At 40.6% G+C, this 20,286-nt stretch overlaps 1 protein-coding gene across 1 annotated transcript in view; it reads right to left on the minus strand.

The window, feature by feature from the left end:
• The window catches only part of ARFGEF2 (ADP ribosylation factor guanine nucleotide exchange factor 2), a 36,321-nt gene extending 17,482 nt beyond the window's left edge, over window positions 1-18,839 (minus strand). Inside the window, exons 1-18 of the mRNA XM_062642183.1 lie at window positions 18,542-18,839; window positions 12,285-12,315; window positions 11,386-11,509; window positions 10,065-10,211; window positions 9,323-9,502; window positions 8,686-8,905; window positions 7,929-8,000; window positions 7,491-7,636; window positions 6,947-7,077; window positions 6,208-6,442; window positions 5,848-5,947; window positions 5,482-5,621; window positions 4,299-4,407; window positions 3,587-3,788; window positions 2,747-2,858; window positions 1,954-2,159; window positions 968-1,052; window positions 697-868 (exon numbers count right to left, since the gene is read on the minus strand). Coding sequence (XP_062498167.1) covers window positions 697-868; window positions 968-1,052; window positions 1,954-2,159; window positions 2,747-2,858; window positions 3,587-3,788; window positions 4,299-4,407; window positions 5,482-5,621; window positions 5,848-5,947; window positions 6,208-6,442; window positions 6,947-7,077; window positions 7,491-7,636; window positions 7,929-8,000; window positions 8,686-8,905; window positions 9,323-9,502; window positions 10,065-10,211; window positions 11,386-11,509; window positions 12,285-12,315; window positions 18,542-18,680 — 2,551 coding nt within the window. The 5' untranslated portion in view covers window positions 18,681-18,839. The remainder of the gene's footprint in view (window positions 1-696; window positions 869-967; window positions 1,053-1,953; window positions 2,160-2,746; window positions 2,859-3,586; window positions 3,789-4,298; window positions 4,408-5,481; window positions 5,622-5,847; window positions 5,948-6,207; window positions 6,443-6,946; window positions 7,078-7,490; window positions 7,637-7,928; window positions 8,001-8,685; window positions 8,906-9,322; window positions 9,503-10,064; window positions 10,212-11,385; window positions 11,510-12,284; window positions 12,316-18,541) is intronic.
• Between the last annotated feature and the right edge of the window lie 1,447 nt (window positions 18,840-20,286).

Here is a 20,286-nt window from a genome sequence, read left to right on the forward strand (position 1 = left end):
AGGAGGCTCTCATACATTACAAGCAAGGAACTACAGCACCAAAACCCACATCCCAACTTAAGACTTAATTCTATACAAAACAACTAATTCAGCCCTTTATTATATGCCACATGTTAAGACCTATCATTTGAGAGGCATACACCATTAAGTCACTCTGCCAGCCATTCTGAGTAAAAGAGTACAGCTGGGGATACTGGTTTCTAGTGTACACTACACAGAGTAACCCTCATTTGGTCTAGATGAGGATAGGTGATTAGGTCACGATAAACTCCGATCTCTTTTTCAAGCATTATCACAAGGAATGTGGCACCTGCCAGCCTCTGAACTATGACATGATACTGACAGGGAGACAGAAAAACCAACCCAAACCTGTTGTCTAACACGTGGAAACAAGAAGTTTACTTTAAAAGTGCCACCTTCAGTTATTCCACCATTTTCCCCTCTGTCTGAAAACAAAACCCAAATCTAGTTCCTAGTGCCTCTCTGCAATGGTGCCAGATGCACTTACACAGCTGTTTCTGTCACAGAAGCAGCACTATTAAGCAATAACTGAGCTACTTTCATTCCCAGTATCTGTATTAGCCATTCTAAACGTATCGCACAAAGACGTTTTCAAAAAGGAATGTGAACTCCACCATGACATCCTGAAATAGTTCAAGAGCACTGTGGTCTTTCCAATTTCTAGTTCCTTCTTACTTGGTTTACTAGTCTTGGTTGTAATTGCATATTCTTTTGTCTCTTTCATTGCAATCTTCTTTCCTTCTATTTCTTCATAGATTGTGGATAAATACTCTACTGGCAGGTCTTTACTGTCATTGATTCCTCGATTCATTTTAATATATTGCTCCTTTGTCATTTTATTTTTTACCTGTAAAAAAGCAAGGAAGTTGGATATCTGATTCTGAGCTCAGTTCCAGGGAAATTAGAACTTCAGGAAGTTTGAAGTTTGGGGGGTTTTAAATGCTACCTGTGGACTGTGCAAGTCTGTAGTCAGCATTATAATAGAGTAGGCCAAAACATAGGCAGTGTCAGCACTAGCAAATAGTGTTTGCCTAGCAAAGAGGAAAAAACAAAACAGGGTTTTAGAGCTCTACTTCCTCAATCCATTAGCTCTATTTCTACCTGCAAGAAAAGTACCCAGTAGTGCTGTGCATTCAACCAAAGAGTTAACACAGCCTAAAATTGGTCTTTAGAAACGCACGAAGCCTCAAGTGTTTTAAAATGCAAATAAAAAGGGAAATAATATAAAATCATCTTCACAATTTCGAAAACTAGCAATGAATGGAATTTTCAAGTACATACTCAAAAGATTAAACATTATCCTCCTTTGGGTAATCCCATGAAATCTGAAGAACAGCTTATTTTTCACCGCCAAGGTTTCATAAAGAATTATACAGAACCAATGCAGTGATGCATCTACTGGACTAAGGAATAACATCCAGCTAAGCCTGAATATGTAGCTGAAATTCAGTGCTAGTTAACTGCATTAGAAACAGGAGCAACGCTGCCTACTTGATGTCAACTATCATATGTACATTTTGTTTAACATCAAATGGGCAAGCAAAGACATACACCATCTTATTAGCTATTTATGCCATGCATTTTCAGTTTTAGCAATTGCTACTGCTTATTACTGTTGCTTATACTTGACTGATCTACATTTGTTTAAAAACTGAACAATTAATACTGAGAGACTTTAACATACTTGGGGCTTCCTCTTCCAATAATTCCTTCTAGCAAGGATGTGGGATTTAATGAAATGTCAGCATCAGTGTACTTCCTACCCAAATTTTCCATTTTGCCTAGGTTCAGCACCAATACCAGCAACAAGACGTGCTCCTCAGAACAGCCTGTAGAAATTCCTGACCCGATATAAGCTGCATCTTGCCCCTAAGGGCCACAAACAATACAGCCCTCTTCAGGCACTTATCCAGTACAAAGGTTTTGAATTACCGTTGGTTGCATTCAATATATCTAGCAGCAAACTTCTCCATTAATCTATCAATCTTCTGGGCTTCACCTGGCAGACGAAAACCTTCCAGAAATATACGGAGAGCAGAGACAAAGTCTTTTCCATAGAAATCAAGCTGGTCTACATAGGCGTACATCACTTCTTTGTTAAACTTGTTGCTTTCCCCAAGAAATTCCCCTACTTGAGTCTGAAAACACAAGAAACAGTTATTACTGTGCAATCCAACTGCCAGCTTTGCAAGAAAGTTTATAGCACAAGAATTGCATAGCTGTCAGTTTTGTAAGACTGATACGCTTCACTGAGTAAGCAGAGCAACCGTTAGAGGGAAGACAAAAAACCAGTGTCATTGGAAATGCCTTTAGTCTGCATATTGTTGCTTCCTTCACTTCCCAAAGCAAGATCTGCATTACTGTGAGCCAAGGAAAGCTGAACTGCGCTCAAATTCACGTGCGGCAGAGAATGCTTTGCCACTGCAGTACCTGATATTCCTTTGTTGGCAAGACACCATTAATGCAGAAATAGAAAAAAATGCATGTTCCCATTTATGGGGAATCCCTCCAGTGCTTTAATGTAAGCACAGCTACTTTACTAAAAAGCCTGGGACAGGAAGTAAATAGAAATTAGCATTATTAAGTACCTTCATTAGAACCCTTACACTTCCAGTTATCTATTAATGAAATATGAACTACAGAGAGAGAGAGTGCATACAGACATCAGAGGAGAGGAAGATGATGATGGGGCAAGAGTATTTTATTAATTACAATATAGTCTTACAGAACAGAGGCGTTCTTCTTGGTGCAAAAATTGCGCAATGTCCTCTGCCGTAGTGCCAAGCATTCCCTGCTCCTGAAGGTATTGTATTCCTCTCTTTGGTTTTTTGTTAAACCTGTTCAGTCAAAAACATGGTGAAATTGAGACATATAATTGTAAAAATATCACATCCTATAAAATGTTAGTTTTACAGAGTCCTTATAAACCAAAGAGAGCAATAGCACAGGATAGTTTTCTTTTTCTAGTTAGAAGAAATGTATTATCCATATTACACCATAGCTTACATCTCAAAGTACATTCAGTTGCTAATAAGCTTAAAAGCTATTGCTGGAAAACTCACTTAACACCTGACCCATTTAAAATATTAAAAATTGGAGACTTCCCATGAAATGTCAAAAATGTTGCTATTCAAGACCTTCTTATAGCATTTATAGACAAAGATCCTCAAATTAAGGAAGAAAAGCTGAGATGGACAATGATTTAATTCTCCAAAGCATTTCAATAAAAGACAACAAATGATGTAAATAATGAAACAACATTAACTGCCTGCTCACATCAATTTCTCTCGAGGTATATACAGACGCTTTCCTCTCTTGTGCAGCTGAACCATCACAAGCTAAAGCTGTGAAACCATCTTTTACTCTAGATTTTATCAAATTCCTTTTAACTACAATAGCCTCCAGTGTAAGCTAGAGTTTGACAACAGCAGGCAAGTGTTTTCAGCATTAAGATCAATTTGTAAGTGTCCCTGCAGGTTTGACTGTGTAAAAACCATAGCAATATGGTTATACACAATATTTATTTTACTAGTGAACTTCCATTTCCTTGTTACACTAGACTCACAGTTCTATCCCATGTTCAATTATTTCCTTTTGTTGCTTGATGACTTCAAATTGTTCAGGATCATCTGGGACAGCAGTCTGAGTACCAACACTTCCAACTCCTGACGAGACAGTGGAGTCCAAAGAACTGACGCTACTCCGTCTCCCTCCACTGTCAAGGCCTTTACCTTCAGCCATTTCCTGTTCAGATGGTTTATATGAGCCTATTCATAAACAGGGTGAGACTTCAGTTATCCTGTTCAGTCAAAAGCTTTTAGTTATAGTATTTTTTAGTTGAAATGTGTGAATCAATATTCTTATTTTACCATGTCTACTTCATGGCAGTCTACACTATATGAAGGTGCTATACTGATGCAATTCTAAAATGATCCAACAAAAAGCAGAAGAACAGCAGCAGCTATGGAAAAAAATCTTGCATTTCAACTTAGGAACTGCAAGATTTGTCATGTTTTGTTCTGCATGAGCCAGCTTTTATAGTGTAGCCAATGCCCTGGCTAAAGCTCTTAAATAGAACCTGGTTATCTGAAGCAGACACCTGGGGTGTTGGTTGTTGCAACAGCATTAACAATTGTTCATAAAACACTTCATTTGTATAAATGAATTGTTATGTAAAAACCTATCATCTACATTTCTGAAGAGCTTCTAACCACTGAATAAACACAAGTGCAAACTTGTTAAAGGAAATAGTCTCTCCATAAAAAAAACAATCTTACCCAAGCTAGCCTGATGATTGGGGTTCACATAAAGATCTTTGCTCCATTCAACCATACATTTTAAGATAGAAACCAAACATTCAAGTCCTTTTTTCCTCAGGCTTAGTTCCTAAACAACAAAACAAAACAAAACCCAACACCAAAACCAACAATTAAAAAAAGTCAAACTATAACCAAAAGACCCCCCGAACCACCCCCACCAATATAGGTATACCAACAAGCTTTTAGAAGGCATTACATGACACTATTCAAATCTTAGGGATTTTGTCACTTGGGGGGAAATCTATTGGTTATACAAAGTTTCTGCCCCTTGACCATTTAGGTTGGATACATCCGGGCCAAAAGCAACTGTAACCATACTGACACCAGAACACATTCCAGCTTTTTTTGTCAACTGATAACTGACAAGTACAACCAAGGGGCAACAAACACCAAATCCTAAATACAGCCCCTCTACTGTAGGAATGATTATGACCATTTACTGAGTCTCTACAGTGTCAGATCCTTCCAAAGAAAGACAAGCGTCTCACTACCTTAACTGCACAGCAAACAGTTCTATCCAAAATCTGAACAAAGGTGTCCTGGTTTTTAAACCCATTTTCAGATCAAAGAAGCACAGTAAAACATTGAAACAATTCCAGTGGAACATGTGAGGTGCATTCAGTTCTAAGACCAACTTGAGCACCAAGTTCATTTCAGCCCTGAAAGCCATGAGACTGGGCTAGAGAAATAGTGCTGCAGGACAATGCCAACATCAGAATAATGTGTTCTTGCTGAAAGCAGTCTGTACTCTACTCTCCCTCTAAGGATTGGGAAAGTGTAATTTTAAAAGCAAAATACTTGTGGTGGAGATATGGCACAAAAAGCTTGGACAAAGCAAACACAAGATGAAGCTACTGAAGTAAAAGGTACAGAAAAAAAAGTTATTTCAGTAAGGCAGAGAAAGGCTCATCTGATTCTCTCCCATGGCAGCCCAACAGAACAGCCCAGAACAACCCAGTCTCACAATGCATCAAAATTGATCATGCTGCTTCAGCATCCAACTGCAAATGAACCAAGTAGTAAAAAGTACATAACATCAGTAGGTTACAGACAACACAAACCACTGGAAGTATCAATGATGATGCAGAGACAGCACCATTTATGGAAAAAATAGCACCTTATCTTCAAAGCTTTTTCTTACCTGTAAAGGTGTCATTCCCAGCTCATGGCCACTTCGTCCCTGTGCGATTTTGGACAAATCATTTACAAGGCGTTCAAATATATTAGCAGCATTTAAATCACAGTCATAGTTAACGTAAATATCCACTACACACTGAGCATCTGGGAAATGAAAGAAAGTGTGAGTATTAGCATTCAGTGTAACTGCATTTTTAAAAGGATTCAGCCAGTTGGAGCAAGCAGTGGGGATGAATCCAGACATTTAATCCAAACACTGTGGCATCAAATTTAGTTTTTCACACTTAAACATGATACACAACGCTTGTCTATGCAATAATTTTCATCTGCTGACAGAGGAAGTGACTGCTGTTCACAACAATGGCAATACCTGCACAAATCCTAGTTAAAGTCTGAATCACCATCCATTTGTGTTCAAATGAGCTTGAAGAAGTCTCTAAAATATTCAGAAAGATCTCTTTGAAGAAGACCTGCAAGATAAATGAAGTAAAGGACTCGATGATCTGAAGCTTATTAGAACCATGTCAAATGTACAAATCCATTTCTATCCACTAATTTCTCTTGAAGAGTATCATCCCATGTGTATAAGAATTTGAATACAGTAGTAATATACTAGTTTAGTAAGCAAACAAAACCAAGACATTAACTTCAAAGTTCCAGTTATCTTTTTATCATCGCAGTAATTTTGAGAACTAGAGCATCATACAAATTAAGATAAAAAGTCTCTCACCTCAATCTGCATTTTTAAATGGGTCTTAAAATTTGAAAGCAGCGTGAGAAAGATGGCAAGAGAGAGCTCAAATACATCAGGAACAGAAGAGACTCCATTTTTAGATAATGCTACACAAAGATATTGCTTGATTGCATTGATGAACATTTCATGTGTCCTGAAAACTGGACCAGCATTCTGCAGTACTGAGAGAAGAAGCTGCAGAGACACTATCTTAGAACGCAGTTCATGGGATCTAGAAAAAATTCAACATTAGATATCTTTTTATTGTGTTTCTGAATACATACTTGTATTTAACATGAATGCTATGGCATTTGCTCCCTGTCAAAAGAAATGACTGCTATTTTAAGTCATTTCAATGTGGGGGTAGGTGGGGTAGAAATCAGCCTGCAATGATTTTGGACAACATCCACCACCTTAATTTGGAGATTTTCCAGCTGTATTAACATCGTAGTCTAGGACAACAGATACAACTCAGTGCCACTGAGAAGTATTCCCTTACTCCCCCATCAAAAGCACCACAAAAAGCACAATCAAGGCCACTCTGACTAGTAAGATTAATAAGCCCATTACACAAAGAAACCCTCAAGTATTTAATTTTTAATAATTTGAAGCAAACTTCGAGTAACTAAAGGGCCTGACAGGTGCATTTTGCATACCAGCTTTACTCTACAGCAGCTACTTAACTGCCTCCAAAAGCTACCTGAAGAAGACAATACAATAAATATTGTCTCATTACTTGGGATCTGGTGGTCCATCACCAAGTGGTTTCATAGAGAGTTTGCACAACGACCTGAACACAAGGAAGGCATCCTTTTGTAGTACATGGGAAAATCTGGCAGCAGCTTGATGTCCAGATACATCTGTTTCCTTGAAAGCAAGAAACACAACATCAGATCCTCAGTGAGACACAGGAAGGAAGCAATTAAGAAGATTCCACAGCTCCTCAGAATTATCTACAATTTTTTTAACAAAGACACATTTGGCAAAGTTTAAATTAAACCTAAACAGGACTACAAGATATTCGGATCTTTTCACGTGTGTTAACTGACTCTTCCTTTCTGCCCCCACCCTGTATTAAAATACAGCCAACATAAGCAATTTTAGAAGAGTTTTCAGTATCTACTTAAATCACGGTTCCTGCTTCAGTTTTCAAACTCAAGGAGGACACATACATTAAAGCTTCTGCCCCTTCTCTCTCCAAAATCCCACTGTACTAGCTGGCATGATAAACACATTTCTTCTTTCCTAAATATATGTTAGCATCCAGTGAAGTTACTTACCAGATTATCAGTCGAGGAAACAGATTGCCCATCATCTGGAATCCCATTTGTTTGTACATTTTCATTACTAGAGCCAGAAAGAATTTCTGCAGTCTCTAATGCAGGTAGAGCTTTAACTGTTTCTGTTACCTGTTTTTCTTCAGCCACTAAAGGGGAAAAAGGAAAACTGCTTAAAATCACCCACTGAGGTTTTTGTATCCCATGGCTTTGCGAAGCTCTACAACCAAGTGGGACAGAATTAGCACAGGTAAATTAGAAAGTTTATTAGCTACCAGCAAAAGAATAATATTGAGAGACAAAAAACAATTCTTCCTGCCTCAATAGGTGTTCTTGACAATATACTTAGTAACAAAAAAATAACTTCCATGCTTTTATATTCACAGGAATACAAGTTTGTCAATGCACATGCATCTGGCCTATTTTAGGAGATTTTGTTACCTTTCACAGCTGACTTGACTACATCTTCTAAGATGCCTTTAACCATTTCCTTTTCTCCATCAGTTGTGACCTCTAATGAAACACACAAAGAGACAATTTTGAATCTAGTGCTTTCATTTTTTAAGGAAGATTAAAAGGAGAAACATGACAGAGGTAAAAAGGTTAAAAATTGTAGATTTTCTTTAGCAGTTCTCCTCTAAAGCCACTTTCAAGAAGTCACACAAAAATACTCATTGATGTTATTTCTATTGTTTATATCAAAGCACTCATTTTTAATGCCGTGATTTTGTCATTTGTATTTCTCAACAGCTACAAACTTCTAGTTTTGGAATATCCTACATTCCCAATTTGGAAGCAGTATTTGCTTATGACAAGGTCTTCATAATACATATCATTTTTACCACAGGACTTCAATTACCTCAAAGTGATTCTGTCACTTCCCAAGAACTGCCATTATTCTCCTCCTTTCCTTCCCTTTATCAACCTAATCAAGTCTAACTCCATTATAATTCTAAGCAAATAAACCATATATAATTTTAGAATTCTAGGGATAACATGAACCCTCCTTCAACAGCTATAATGTAGACACTACAATGTAGAGCTAAGGATGGCCTGTATACTTTCAATAACTACTAAGAAAAGCCAAGCATTATCTGAGTCAATAACCCCAGTCACTTCTCCCCAAGATAGCCTAAAAGAGCATTTTCCAATAGAAGGATTGTAACTGAAAGCAGCAGACACAACTATTCTTGCTCACCTGATGCTGACAGAGTCAGATCCTGCTCCAATTTCATGTCTCCATTTTCCACCCTCTCAGGCTCACCATTTGTTAATTCCACACTTACAGGAGCAGTGGGTTTGCCTTCCTGATAGCTGCGCTTTAACTGACTGATCTTGGGAGACTTGGACACTGCTTGAATTGCAGGAGACTGGGATTTCTGCTGACTCATTTTTTCTACTTCTCTGGATTCCTGTATCTTGAAAAAACAGTATGAAAAAGTTAATCTAAGGCACAAAACAAGGTAAAGGAAAACGGATGTCTATGATGACTGATGTTCCTTTGTGAATTCACATGTTAACAAGAAAGAATCAGTGAATATGTAATCACTTGGCCAGTCAAATTAAAAAGATGCACTTCAAGCTTATTTTAAAAGCATCCCATCATTTGTTTATACCACGCCATTTGGCAGAAACTACAATGTGAAACCTTGTTATCAGAATAAGCTTCATAATTTAATCAGTCAGTGTGATTCACTGCAGGATTTAACAGGGGTTTTTGAAACTATAAATCAATAGATACCCAAGTACAATGGCAGACCCATTAAAAATAAAGACTTTTCTGTTCATTTGTCAAACCTAAACATTTGAGATGAGCAAAAGTAATCACTACTTACAGCTTGGTTTTCCATCCGTGTAAAAATGACATTTAACATCTGTGTAAGGGTAGCTTTGGCAGTTGTCTGATTAATAAGATTTTTACTGGCCAGATAGATGTTGTAGCAGGTTCTAACAGTCTGCAGAATTGTTCCTTCATGAATTTCTATATACGGAGATGTTACTGCAGTGAGGAGAGCCTGAAAAAGTCCATAAAATAGTAAAAATGAAATCTAAGCAAATAGGCAGCAATACACTTCATGCAGGTCTTCCATACTGATCAGTGGGTTTGTTATGAAACACGTATCTATTCATAAGGTACTACTATGCCTTGTTGAGAACATACACTGCAGATCTCTCTAGAAAAACAGACAGGAGAGCAGACAGGCTAGAGCAGCAGCCCATGATACTGCATCACCGTTAGTGCCTTCAGATGAAGGCTGATAGCAATTCATTGGCCTAATGAACATGGACATTACTAGCCTAGATGAAGAATATCAAGCTGTCTGCAAGACAAGTATCTAGGCCACAGCTTAACCCAGAAAGAACAACAAAAGTACTCTGCTTCACCAAGAGGAAATACATTTCACATGCCAATTCTGACATTGTAATAGCCTCCCTGTATTCAGTGACACATGTAACAAGGTAAGAAGTGGAGAAACTGGGCCTAATAATGCTTCCCATTATTGTATTTTTCCCATTATAAAATCAAAGACAGAGAAAGCAAATCAATACTGCACCAAAATGAACCAAATAAAATACCTTAATTATCTGCAGTTGTACTCCTTCATCTGTTTGAGGACCCTGAAAGCAATTGCAAATGGTTTCAACTATTCGGTCAATCAGCCGTTTTCCAGGAGCTCCACTGTCTGGAGCATTGCCAGTGATATGTCCATATGCAATGAGTTTCTAGGTAGAAAGAATGCAGGTTAGACAACCACAGACACAGTTAGGTATTAAAAAGACGTTTTAGACAATATACCTCACTTAACCAGTTTTAACACAAATTTAACAGCACCAGTAGTCTGGCTACCAGCTACTTGGAATTTGCATATCTGGAGAAAACAAACTTAAGTAAGTGATACACAAGCTTTTGCCACCCATACCATTTCTTCATACTATAGCCAAACAGAACTTTTAAACATCAATCTTTATACCTATTAGAATCATAGAATAGTTAGGGTTGGAAAGGAGCTTAAGATCATCCAGTTCCAACCCCCCTGCTATGGGCAGGGACACCTCAGACTAAACCCTGCCACCCAAGGCTCTGTCCAACCTGGCCTTGAACACTGCCAGGGATGGAGCATTCACAACTTCCCTGGGCAACCCATTCCAGTGCCTCACCACCCTTACAGTAAAGAACTTCTTCCTTAGATCCAATCTAAACTTCCCCTGTTTAAGTTTGAACCCATTACCCCCTCTCCTATCACTACAGTCCCTAATGAAGAGTCCCTCCCCAACATCACTATAGCCCCCCTTTAGATACTGGAAGGCTGCTATGAGGTCTCCACGCAGCCTTCCCTTCTCCAGGCTGAACAGCCCCAACTTTCTCAGCCTCTCTTCATACATGAGGTGCTCCAGTCCCCTGATCATCCTTACGGCCCTCCTCTGGACTTGTTCCAACAGTTCCAAGCCCTTTTCTTCACAACAGAAAGGTTCTGCCCACGTAATTAGCTGAAATTAAGCTGCATTTATTTTTTCTTTAAGAATCTAACGAGGAACAAGGTAGAAAGATTCCAGAGTCTGACCTTCCATCACATCAGCTCTGCAAGAAACACCATTGCTAATACTCCTTTTAGAGCACCACAGATGAAATACCTTTACTGAATAATGTAAGCATTCATAAGCTTCAATAAAGGCTTACTTCATTGTCAACACTTCTGACTATGACAGGACACACTTTCAGCCAAGTCTGATGGTAACCTATTTTATGTGGTTTATGCATCCAGATAGCCACAGTGGGCATCTGCACAGCTGTGTGCACTCTGGACAGTCTTACTTCTTCACTCCAAGAATGCACACAAGACATTTGTAACTGCGTGTTTCTCCATTCCACTCTGCCATGTTTAAACAGAACGCTTACCTGTAAACAATCCAGTGAAGTGCTGACAATGCGTGGAGACTTTGACTGGCAGGCTAGTTCAAAAGGAAGGAAATATTTATCTGCTTCAATGAAGTTTGCCTTTGGTGGAGCAGCAGTGCCTTCTCTAGGTCAGATAAGAAGAGTTATTAATTTTTCTAAACATGTGTATCACAGCAAACTACGCTTCCTCCTTTTCCAGATTTAAAGCTGAACGGTACCTAACAGCATACAAATGCAATGCAGGTTTATCTCACACATACTTTCTCACAGGAAGTTCAATCTTAAAAAGCCACACAGAAAACATTTTACACTTATTTATATTGCATCTGACCTCTGCATATATTCTTCAACTTAACTCTTTCCTTGCGACACACCAACACTGTCCTACTACTTGAAATATTAGGGAACTCCTACAGCTTAAATGATAAATCTATCAGTTATTTTGAATTAACTAAACAGGGCTTACATGAGGGATACTAAACCAACAGAAGCCCATTTTGGGGCTCATTTTAAAATCATAGCACAGTGGTGGAAGAGTGTTTTAAAAACGTATTCTAGAACTAGGAAGTTAAGAGGATATACTATCAAACAGGGGTTACCTACTGCTCTTTGCGATTTCCTTTCAGGCTATATTAAGCCCAGTAAAAGGAAGCGAAAAACTAGCAGCTTTTAGAAGTTTTGCAAGTTTTTCCATAGTGAAATTCAGAGGCAGTTATGGCTTGAGGAGCCATAGCCACAAACATTGTGTAATTGGAACACATGGGCCATATGTTTTTGTCAGGCAAGTATGTAACTGAGTATCCACAAACTCACTGCTGTAATGTACATGCACTCTTCAATTTCCACTATCAAATTATTCCCCTTGCTGTCTTCATGCATAGCTTACAGCAACTATTTACCTTTGCTTTTCCAGCTCAGTTTTTATCTCATCTGGAAGAAAGAAAAAAAATTCAGAGCACTGAACATCCAACATGTTATCATTATCCATAACACACATAAAGCAAAGCTGTTTTATACCAGAAGTCTTACACTTCAGTATTTGCTGCTCCTTTGCTGTAACATCTTCAGAGACTGTAAACAGTTACTGGAAGGTGCATCTCAATTTTTACATGAAAAAGCTAATTTTTCCAAACATTCTTAACAAAAGATACCTTTAGAACACACAGGTATGGTATGCAATTTTTATTCAAGAGTAAGTCTACATCACAGAGCTCAGGTCTGCAGAAGTCTTTAAGCCACTGCATAAACCATTAGTTCCTGTTAACTACAATGCTAGTTAACCTGCCTTTGTTAACCCTGACAACATGACATCAACTCATAAGAGATAAGAAATTCCACATGCATGCTGTCATTTTGCCAGCAGAGATTTTCTTTTGTTTGTTAATTACACGTTTAGAGAGCTTTTCATAAAATTAATTACAGAAAGAAAATCCAACCAAACCATAAAAGTTTCTTGTTACTCCTGTATACAGCAGCAAATCCCAAAGATCCCAGCATGGCTTTTTCAGGATTTCTAACATATCACCATGATGCACAACACAGGCCAGAACTGCACTACCCCCCACACATAGCCTAAGCACTTACTGTGAACACTGACATAAAATCAGCCAAAACAGCACACGCAGTAAGGCTGCACAGCTACTATCATTTGTAACACCACATGGGTTCCTCTCCATCTCACCCTACATTATGTGCCGGCTCAGTATCACGCCTGCAGAACTTCTTTTAATGGCGAAGTTATCAGAAACAGATCATTCACCCAGTACGTGTTTTCCACAACTCTGGAGGGGCACCACTGGTTGGGATTAGATGTGTGCAGTTCAGATTATTTTGGTGCTCTTTCTGAACCTCAGTTGATTCTTCTGCGTCAGAAGCACCAACACACAAAACATACTAACAAACAAGGACTACAACGAACACATACTACAGTATGTTTTTGCACAGTCCTACTCTTCAATGGACATTACAAGAATTAATCCTTGCAGAGTATGCCTTTTTGTAACTTTACTACCCCTATTTTATAGGCAAAATGTACAGAAAATGCAGAGGAAACCTGCTATTCTATTTGCCATATTCTCTCATTAATGAAAGTCAACCTGACATCCATTAGCAATAAACGACATAACAAGACCTGAAATAACATTATCCACCCTCCAGTCAACAAAACAGACAACAGAAAAATTGAAGAGTCACAGACCCACAGGGCTCCAAGGCTCTGTACAAAAGGCCATTTCCTCATGAAGTCCAGCATGTAAACAACCATGTCCAGCAGTTTTAAAGGTGAGACAATTCTCACTTGCCAGTACTGCATAAACCAACAGCAAGGCATCAAACCCAGCCCATAGCCCCAGTGCCTGGGATTACAGAATCAGAAGTACCTTTGTAGCTCTGTGACAGTGCAAAGACAGCATCATCATCCCCTCATACTTCAGGCTTCAACTGATAAGGAGAGTGAACAGAATGGAGACTGTCCATAAGAAATAACCAAGGTTTCCCATGCCAAGGAGACTGACACTCAATCTTCATACAGCACCACTTCTTGGATCACTGTTTACTTAATTTCAGTATCCAAGCTGGTTTATCAACAATGCGTCCATTCAGAAGTCAATTCAGCAAAATTTTAATTCAGTTCTCTTGATTTTATTAGTTACCCCATCCTTAACACCAAGTTATGATCCACAGAGCTCCTGAGAACAACACACATTAAAGGACCCAAAGATGTACTGGAAAAATATGTAAGACTAGCATCCCATACAAGAGCAACAACCATCTCACTCTCAGAGATACTTCATAGATTAAATAAATAAATGTAACCCAGGCCTAAGTTCCCCACAATTTTATTATATAAAGGTGTTCTAAAGCCACATGAAAACATAACTACTTCAGTAGATAATGCTGGCAGAAAAGAATAAATGAGAGCACAAAACCAAATTGCAGGCATGCCTCTGCTACTGACTGCATCAAACTGGTTTGGAAATCTCCACATCTGAAGTGCTCATTTGGTGCTCTGACAGCGAAACAGAAACCATTGCCTTATTGAAGTCCATTGTCACGAACACCTTGCCAAGCCCTGACCAGGCACAGCCAACTTCCAGAAACCTACTGCCGCTGCCACTCTCCTCTTCCAGTCATAGGACCGAGGGACACAGCTCAATTCCATTCTGCAGAAGAGAGTGAATTTTGATCAGCCTCTGGTCACTACAGCACAACGCTGACCCCTAACTTGGTGGTTTTGCTATAGAGCTACCTGCTACTCTCAAGGCCAGAATATACCAGCATACATCCCACCTATTTAGCCAGAAACATCTCCAACTCAGGCACTATGTGTGCTGCCTGCTCAATGCAAGTCTTTCAGCATTCCTACCAGGCAAAAGAACTGGAATAACAAGCAAAGCCTTGCAGGAATTTCTTCCAGAGCTTCTGGCCATAAAAAACGCAGGATGAAGCTCATGCTGTGAGCAACTACCTTCCCACAGTAGATGGATGGTTTAAGTTTGCTTGTACTGAAAACTACATATTAAACCAGAGGAAATACCTGCCTGCCTGCAACTATATGCATCCTATGCTAATGTCAGTCAAGGTTTTTTTTTTCAGTAGAAGCAAACTAGTTCCTGTGCAGAAAATGGTATCGCTTGTGTTAGCACAAGGACACAAGCAATGTCTTCCCATAGCTTGTCACAACTCCAGACAGCAGTGCCAATACAAACACATGGAACAGCAGCAAAAGCTTTCTTCCTCCCAACCCAGTCAAGTCTACTGCATTGCCTAATTCCAAGCTACCTCCAACTTCAATAAAAAACCCCTGACACCCCATGTTTATTGATTCTACTGATCTATAGAGAAGCCTTTAGACAAGGCTGACACAATGAAGCAAGACTATCTCCTCTGCCCCAGAGCTGTCAAAACACGCTAGCCAAGAGGTTACTAAACTAAGAAACACAAACTTGTTTTAGACATCCATCATCTATAGCCAGGGACGACTTAAACACACAACTAGATTCCCAAGTGAAAGCGTGGCTTAAGAGATGATTTTTTAACAAGCTAACTAAGCAAAATCTGTTCTTACAAAGCCTGAAGATCTGTACATGGAGGTGCACAGGCAATCAAAGGACGTCACATACCCAGGCTGGCTGCATAGCATGTCATTAAAAATAGCCCTAGTAGGGCAAGAGTAGTAGTTTATGAGAGGCTCAGGCACACAATTAGCATTAGACCAATACGAACTCCTGTGATACATACTGTGTTCCACTGCAAAATTTTCAAGGTAGCGATTATTTCAGTACACTTACTAAGAACCATGTGTACCTAGAGCTCCATGTAAATGCTTATTAAGCAACTACTTTCATACAATACGCTGGCTGTCTGCTAAAAACAAGTTCTTAAAAACAGTTTTCTAAAGCAGAGCAGAAAAGCTGCTCTGTTTAAAAACCCCCATTTCTCCCTGTCTCTCCTGGGGCTTACTGGCAGAGAGTACAGGATACAACCGTTACACCTACTGATGAAGCAAGAGACTGAATGCCCTATTCAAACTCTGCTTGCTCAACATTTAACACTGTATATTTCAAAGGAGGGAGTGGAGAGAGCAAAATAGAATCCCCCCCCCAAAAACACCACTGGGAACTAGTTCTGTTCCCTTTCTTCCATACTCCTTGTGTTTATGTCCTGTTTGAGCCTATATTATTTTTCATGTCTACAAAACCATGAACATATTCTGCAGTTCTAGACTGACCAGTATTAGTCCAGTGGAAGGTATAGTACTAGGAAAGGAAGAGAAAAAAAAAGGTAAGAACATTTTAAAATTAGAATGAAAGAAAATCTGTATTTCCTTCATAAGAAGGACAGCAATTTTCAGTAGCAAATTACTTTAGTTCTCAGGAGTTGAACATACTCAAAACTATGAAGAACTTGGGTAAAAGAAAACAAAAGCATCATTCCCACAGTTAGAAGTATAGTCCTCTTTCTCACCCAGCAAAAAATTTAAAGCATGTGCAGTCAATAGAAACACTACCGCAGCGACGCTACAGCAGAAACTGCAGAAGTGGCTGCAGGTTAACTTGCATTAGGTAGTTGTAGAATACAACTCTCTACTTAGAAAAAAAGATACCTCATAGACTTCCCTACTTCCAACAGCAGATATAATTTACACACATGCAGTCTCTGTGTTGAATGGTTTATAAATGGTACAATACCTCAAGGCTCCATTAAAAATACCATTGTACAGACAATACAGCACAGCAAATGGAATTTAGTAAGAGACAGAAAGAAATTATTGATAGCATGACATGGAGAAAAGAAGAAAGAAGACAACAGCTGACACAATTACCAGCTTCATAAAGTTAACTTTATATTTCTCTCAAACTGAATTAATTTGACTCAGTTAACTCAATTTATTATTCAAAACACCGAAGCATCTTTCATCCAAAGCAGTATGTGTAGATTACGAAGTTTGGCCTCAGTTCCTCAGGCTGCTAGTAATGTTCTTCCCACATTTCTTAGCATATTCACAGGGCTTGATAATTAAGCTAACACTTTTGAAACTGAAATCATAGTCTGAGTAAACAAAGTATAAGCTTAACTAAACTATGTAAGTAAATCTGATTTTTTTTTTTTCATTTGAGTAAAAAAGAGCTTAAACAGAACAAGGGGGGAGGGGGAATCACATGTAAATAAAAGAAACAATATTCCTCTTGGCAATTTAAAATGATGCAACATTCACCAAATATAACAGAGACCCTTTAGTACAGTAATCGGGGCCCTGCTAGGGCAGGACAGTTGGGTAACGGAAGGTTATCTGTTCATGCTGACCTCTGCTTGTTTTAGTCCAGCAGCGCACATGGACTTTTTTTTCCAAGCGAAATTAGCAAAAAAATAGTCCATCATCACAGTCATTAACTACTCTCAGATGTACTGTACCCTAAAACATGCAGACACAGAATAGTTACAATCTACAATAGGTGGTTATTGCACAATACCCCTCTCCCAAAATCATAACCCTTGATGTGTTAGCAAACATAAAGACCTTCACTGGGAATCTTTCAAGAAAGCTCCTTTCTCACCCTCTAAATATATTTACCTAACAGCAAAACAGTTTCCCCATCCTGTAAACGGTTGGGAGCATGCTGGGGGAGCTGGGGAAGATATCAGGAAAAGGAAGCAGGAATAGGAGTGTGCTGGGGCACACGTGTTACAGCATTGCTCACAATGTCAACTTTAAACAATACCAAAGAATACCCTTCTATCTGGTTAGCTTTCTCTAGATATCTCTACAAGGTAGGAATTGTAGGAAAGATGAAAACGACAGCTGTTTCTCAAGCTCGCTTTCACAGTGCATTGGTCAGAACTTGCATCTGCCCACCTTATGTACTCAACCTGCCTTCACTTCTCTTCTCCCAAAAGGCAGCGTTTCCAAATTAAATGAAAGATATTGGTGCAAAGCAACCAAAACTGTAGGAGATAGGGCACTTTTGCAAATTAAGAAAGGCCATAGCGAACTCCAGCTGCTTTAAGCAGCTGCCTTTTCCCCCCTTCACGGCACACCGTATGCTTGCAGGAACTTTAACACAGACATCTGTATCACCAGTTTTGTACTTGCAGATTTCAAGATCAGGCTGCCAACTACACAGAAAGTGTTTTCAGTTCTGCAGGACACCACACACACCGTATGTATTTGTCTACACTGCTGACAGTCTTTACGCAGTCAAAACATGGGTTGAAGATAAGAAGTCAGTAGATTACCAGCCCTGGGAGACTTAAGACGCCACAAGCCGAGGGCCTTAAACACCTTGCTTCCTATTTTAAAAGTTTATAATTAATTTTCCCCAAACCAGTTGCAAAGTGACAAGCCCAAATCCCCTTTTGTTTCACATAGGGACCAGAACTTAACAGGTATCTGGGGCTTTCCCCTCGTTTTTGCACGTCTGGTATTAAGAGAGAGAACTTTCTCCCCGGTCTGAAGTGCCGAGCCGCAGCCTGTCAGCTGGGGGCCCGGGGCTCTCCTGGCGCTCCGGGACCCGACGCGGCGGAGGGCACCTCCCACCCCGCCTCCGGCGCTCGGGCCGGGGGCTCAGGGTCCGTCACCCCGCCGGGAGGGCTGGCGGCTCCAGCCGGTGGCCGGCGGAGGCGGGGCAGTCCCGCGGGCCGTGCCGGGCGGACTCACCCAGCGCCACCTGGCAGGCTGTCCGCAGCTGTCCGTGCGGGGGCCGCTTCGCCTCCTTCTCCGCCAGGATCTTCTCCAGGGCCCGCGACACAAACATGCTTTTGGTGCGGGCATCCTGCTCCCGGGCCGCAGGCTGCATGGCGGGGCGGGCAGGGCTTCGCCGGGGCCGGTGCTCACACCCCCATCACCCGGAAGAGACGCGCCTCACTCAGCAGCCGCCACCGCGCCACCGCCACAGCGCCGCCATATTGGCTCCGTCACGTGACTCAAGGTACCACCCCGCCTTCCAACGGCGACCTCCGACCCCTTCGGCTGCGCCGGCAGCGACAGGAGACGGGGGTGGGCGGAGCCTGACACCGGTGTGGGCGGGGCTTGCATCGGGGGCGTGGCGGGAGCCCGCGTGCTGCTGGAAGCGAGTTGGTGGCTGTCATTAGCTGTAATTAACAGCACCTCCCCGCAGCTCTGCGCTCCTGGCGGGCTGCGAAGGTAACTGCAGCCACCACGGCGTGCATGGATGCTGCTTTGCGCCCCCGACGGGTTCCCGCCCCCGCGAAGGGCTCCCGCTCCTTCTGTTCCTGCATCTCCAGGGGCAAAGCCCGACTGTCGTCCTTGCTGTAACACCAAATGCTGAAGTGGGAATTGGTTTGCTGTGTTTCAATAGGAATTTCTGTATCAGTAAGAACTGCAAATACGGTTACTGCTGCAATTATGTGTAGTAATGAAGTTACTGAAAGGGGACTTATTTTAATAGAATACTCATTTTTGTAGTGCTTCTAGTCTAAGCATCTCAACATCTGCATCATCAGCATTAACTTTCACAGAATTAGTCTTATGAAGAGGCACCCCAAAAGCCCACCTGTGGAAGACCCAAAGTCATATGTTAAAGAAGAATCATTAGAAATTAAATTTCAAGTCCCTGCAATTGAGTCTCCTTTAATAACCTAATGCCCAATTGCACCTTCTCCCTTTACCCTCAGGCCTATGTGACAGGTAGAATTTGGTTTGGGCCTCACACCCCAAACCAAATTCTGGACTCTTCGAAAGCCAGTACGACCTTTGGAAATAATCTGCAGAGTTAATTCACTCCATTGACACCCTCCGCCATAATCTGGCAGCCACTAAGGAGATGCAGTCATCTCTTCTGTGTCATTCCATAGTGGACATAATCAAATGAAGACAACCACATCTAACTGAGAATGCAGGGGCACATCAGGCTGTCAATATTGGAATTTTATTTCCCTATTTTCCAAGCAGCAGGACTCAAATTCTCTAAAATTAAAGGATCGTAAGTGTCAAATTGTCAAGAGCTGCAATTTTTGTCTTAGAAACCACCAACAAAGCCTCCAAACCTGTGCAAAGCATTAGTTCAGTATAATTTCACAGGGGACGTGGGCAGGTCCTTCGTGATCACACTCCCTGTGTGCAGGGGTTTCTGTGAAGTGGTTGGCGCAGAGCTGAGGACTCCAATTGTATGGAAAAAAATGAGTTAGAGGATGGGAAATCAGAAATTACAATATAAGAAGCAGGGAAGGGTCTCTATCTGAAATGATTTTTAAGGTTTGTTAGTACCTGAAGACTTGGGCTTTCCCTGGAGATCAGCAGTTCAGGTATGGGGTGGGATGTGAGTGTGATTTCAAGGCTCATCACTAAATCACAATTTATCAGGGTGTAACTGCCTCAGAAATCTGCTAGCTGTATCTGTGCTCTTGACAGCAAAAGGACATTCTGCCTCTTCTGCCATCAGA

Source organism: Pezoporus occidentalis, unplaced genomic scaffold (assembly GCF_034315485.1).
Source record: "Pezoporus occidentalis ecotype Australia unplaced genomic scaffold, CSIRO_AGI_Poc_V1 ctg70, whole genome shotgun sequence".
Lineage (NCBI taxonomy): Eukaryota > Metazoa > Chordata > Aves > Psittaciformes > Psittacidae > Pezoporus > Pezoporus occidentalis.